This window comes from Bufo gargarizans, unplaced genomic scaffold (genome assembly GCF_014858855.1).
Source record: "Bufo gargarizans isolate SCDJY-AF-19 unplaced genomic scaffold, ASM1485885v1 fragScaff_scaffold_703_pilon:::fragment_2:::debris, whole genome shotgun sequence".
Lineage (NCBI taxonomy): Eukaryota > Metazoa > Chordata > Amphibia > Anura > Bufonidae > Bufo > Bufo gargarizans.
In genome coordinates, this window is record NW_025334170.1 from 1069836 (window position 1) to 1073758 (window position 3923).

The window sequence follows — 3923 nt, forward strand, 5'->3', positions numbered from 1 at the left end:
TGATGAACACAGGCCTGTCGGCCAGGCTGATGATGTCACAGGTACCTGGAATGTCATGTCATGTTTGACAGCCAGCCATGACACAGGTACCTCTGAAAAGTCATGTGACCTTTAGAATGTGGTGATGTCACAGATGCCTTTGTGATGTCATATAACAATTGATTCTAGCTTTCTGCAGCCTGACTTTCGGCCATATTTCTTCATCACTTGACGGGTGAAGGCGACTTTTACTTGCGCTCAGCAAATTTTGGTTTTGTTCAAAGAGGGCCTGTTAGCCAAGCCGTTCCAAGTGTCATCATGGAACGCGCTGAAGGCGCGCAGGACCTTCCTCAGCCCAGTGACATCTATGGGCTGAACATGGAGGTTCCAAAGAATCTTCCCAAAAAAAGAAAAAGGAAGAGAAAGAGGAGAGTTCAGCCGCCAAATAAGAGGAGGAGAATAGAAACATCAGAGAAGGCGAAAGATGGCGGCAAAGAAAAAATGATCAAGGCTTCGAAAAGACCTGGAAGCCCTATACAGGAGAGTATCCTAATAAAGAGGAAGAGGGGAGAAAAAACAGGGGGAAAAGCTGAAGATGGACCCAGCACGTCCTATAACACTGAGATGGAACAGCTGTCAGGTGAGTGCAGATCTAAGACACCTAGAGCCAATATCCCCCAATAACGTATCAATGGGTTTGTCCACTTATGAACATGATTAATGAGCATTTTTGTCTTTCATGCCCCATAAAGTTCTTATTCCTCTCATAGTCGTAATTACTATTAGAGGCCAAACGCAGGAATATTAAACTATAATGTCTCTTCTCTCTACCAGTGACAACCCCAGCAGAAACCCCCATCATTGTGACTGGACTGGAAAGCTTCACCTTCCATAAATTTCTTGGAGAGGGTGCTTTTGGTAAAGTAAGTATCAGGAGTTGTTGTCACTTTTTCCTTATGTGTAGTAATATGACTATAGCAAAATCAAGATTTCACATCTTCTCATGGCAGGATGCGCCGTTCCTCAAGTTCTAATGTTCTGTCTCCTCTAGGTCATGCTGGCCACACATCCCGACTGCCAACAACAACTGGCAGTGAAGCTGGTGAAGAAGAGGGTCCTGCTTCAGAACTTTAGAAACAACGTTCTGATTGAGCGACAGGTCCTGAGGTGACTGGGAAAAGTCCACTATTCACCCACGCTTATGCCACCTTCCAGACCAAGGTAAGAGTCTTATTCACTACTGGGTTTTGTGAGTAGGTCAGTTCTTTCCAACCCCGTCCTACTTTTGCCAACATTGTTGTACTTAAATGAGTTCCAAGACTTGCACTATGATGGTAGGTCAACCTGAACCTCTGGCTTCTTCTACTTGGGAAGCATAACATCTCCAAAGCAGGGTATATATATGCACTCTAATATTCCATAGTTAAGTTTTTTGAAACTTACATGATATGCTCTGTCTTTATCACAGGACTATGCCTTCTTCATCATGGAGTTTCTCAGCGGAGGAGACCTAGGTGACCTCATACATGCCAAAGCCCCATTCACCATTCCAGTCACCAGGTAAGGCAGAACATAGATATCTTAGATAAAGACAATAGTTGTCAGGAACATCCATCTTTATATCATTTATTGGTCTCATAGTGAATGTTGATGTTTTCTCTTTTTGTAATCAGATTTTTTGCAGCTGAGATCATCTGTGGGCTGCAGTTTCTCCATAACAGAGGCATCATACATAGAGACATAAAACCAGACAACATCTTAATGGACAGCGCCGGTCACTTGAAGATTGGCGATTTCGGTCTTGCCGTGATGAACATCTTTGGGGAAAGGAAGATCTCACAATATGCCGGAACTCTTAGCTACATGGCACCCGAGGTGAGGAATCATCTATGTGCTTCTCATTGTGCATAGGGCTGGACATCTCCATGACTTCTGCTGCTCTGGACAATGCTCTTATTTTTTTATTGTCTCCCTGATATTTCTACAGATTCTTCTGGAGAAGCCCTACAACACGGCAGTGGACTGGTTCTCAGCTGGTGTGACGATATATGAGATGGCTACTGGCAAATATCCATTCTCTGCCAGTATATTTCCTGAAAAAATTCAGAAGTCACTGATCAACGATGTTCCCACCTACCCAAAACGACTCGACCCACAAGCCAGAGACCTCATAGAGAGGGTGAGTATAAAAATATATAGCAGTACAACAGCGGCTAAATATGACATTGAAAACTAGGGACTACATTGGAAAGTGTGATCTACAATTCTGAAATGTCTTCAATATATTTTTTTCCAGCTCTTAATCAAGTCACCAGAGAGTCGCCAGTTAGCGGTATGTAACATCAGGGAACATCCATTTTTCATGGACATCGAGTGGACAGATATAGAGGAAGCAGCAGCTTGTCCACCATTCCAACCAGGACCAGTAAGTACGGGATCCAGGGAAGATGTGGGTAGTAGTAAAGTTCCATTGTGCCCTTTCTTGTTAAACACAGGATCTTGGATCTTCTCTCCACAGCTACCAGTGATGACATCGAAAAAAATAAATGATGTCCTATCCTCCACCGAAGCCAATAAGCCACCAATGGCCGATAAAGATCAAAAGCTATTCTGTGGATTCACTTTTGCCAATGCCAGATGGCAGGTCATAAAGCCAATACAAGAACCTGTCATACGTCATCGCAGGTGGGTCATCGTAACTGAGAGGGAAATATGGGGATTATTGAAAGTTCCCTCAATTTTATCAGCAGAGTGTGGTGTGGAGTCCATTCACTGATGGAAGCTTATAGTCTGCTGATGGGTCTACAGGGTAAACGTGCAGGTGGTTACCACTATTACAATGCTATTTTATCTCTTGGCAGAACATTTGGCAGAATTGTGAGAGAGATCGTCCACAGGATCTGGAGGAGGATAAACCACTGGAAGTGAGCAGCTCCACTATATATACAGATGTCCGCAATAGATCAGTGGGAGAAAACCATCATGTTATAGCAGAGCCTCTTGATGACATCACACTCACCAGGAAAATCCACCGAGAATTGCTGTCCTTGTATGAGCCTCAAATTCCAACCTCTGACCTCTATGTACTCTCCTGACAACTTATCGGTACTGTGATATAACAGTCCTGGTCCTTCAGTTTCATTTCCAACTGCCACTAGGAGTAACCTGAGGGTCATAACCTGCAGAGTAGCAGGAGCAGAGAAGCAGCAGGAAGTCGATGAAGATTCTTCCACGAATCAATGAATTGACCGCCAGCGCTTCTAGTCCACAAGCTGCCTCTTGTGCCCAAGGGAAGGGTAGTCCTTACGCCATGGTTCCCTAGAGGTTTCCTCCACAGGGGGTTTTTCCTCTCCTGCGTGCCAACGGATAACAACATCAACAAGAAAATGGTAACTTGTTGGACTCTGCCCTCAGTGTTGATCACACCATCCACTAGTGGCATAGAGGGACCGAAGAGGACATTTACCACCAATAAACAATAAACAGTACCATTTACCATCATCTGGTAGTAGCGTGATTATCTTATATCTAACGAATCCTTAGACTCTACAGTCATTGGTTTATCTGTAATGGAGAGCATACAAGTCTAATAAGACTTGTCTCGATACAGTGTCTCTATGTCAAAACATGTCCCTTCCAGAAAACTCCATTAATGACACTGGACAACCCCTTTAAAAAAATAAAAGGAGCTTTAAAAAAAGTATAGAAATATATGCCAGGCATATTAACCCCTTCACGCATTTGGACACAACCCTACGTCCAAATGGCATGTATGGCATATAACCCATATCCGTTCATTTATAAGTTATTAAAAAATGAAAAAAAAAAAAACTACACATAATTGGTATCGCTGCCTCCGTAACAACCTGATCTATAAAGGTATCATGTTACTAATCATGCGCGGTGAACGCTGTAAAAATATTGTTAAAAACAATGACGGAATT

At 43.2% G+C, this 3923-nt stretch overlaps 1 protein-coding gene and 1 long non-coding RNA gene across 2 annotated transcripts; both read left to right on the top strand.

The window, feature by feature from the left end:
• The first annotated feature begins 562 nt into the window (after nucleotides 1–562).
• On the top strand, nucleotides 563–1103 carry LOC122922778. The gene is made up of 3 exons (XR_006387190.1): nucleotides 563–619; nucleotides 814–902; nucleotides 1031–1103. It is a non-coding gene; the product is annotated as an uncharacterized LOC122922778 (long non-coding RNA).
• A 622-nt stretch (nucleotides 1104–1725) lies between these two features.
• LOC122922776 (protein kinase C delta type-like) lies at nucleotides 1726–3457 on the top strand. Its single transcript, XM_044273499.1, has 5 exons — nucleotides 1726–1854; nucleotides 1967–2158; nucleotides 2276–2404; nucleotides 2498–2664; nucleotides 2841–3457. Exons 1-5 carry the CDS (start codon nucleotides 1741–1743, stop codon nucleotides 2905–2907), a joined length of 669 nt encoding a protein of 222 aa, XP_044129434.1. The 5' UTR covers nucleotides 1726–1740; the 3' UTR covers nucleotides 2908–3457.
• Nucleotides 3458–3923: the final 466 nt, after the last annotated feature.

Bases quoted from the DNA above. Each gene is read 5' to 3' on its own strand.
- LOC122922776 (XM_044273499.1), top strand. From the start codon at position 1,741: ATGGACAGCGCCGGTCACTTGAAGATTGGCGATTTCGGTCTTGCCGTG. The intron at 1,855-1,966 runs GTGAGGAATCAT...ATATTTCTACAG, and splicing joins TTAGCTACATGGCACCCGAG to ATTCTTCTGGAGAAGCCCTA. The intron at 2,159-2,275 runs GTGAGTATAAAA...ATTTTTTTCCAG, and splicing joins CCAGAGACCTCATAGAGAGG to CTCTTAATCAAGTCACCAGA.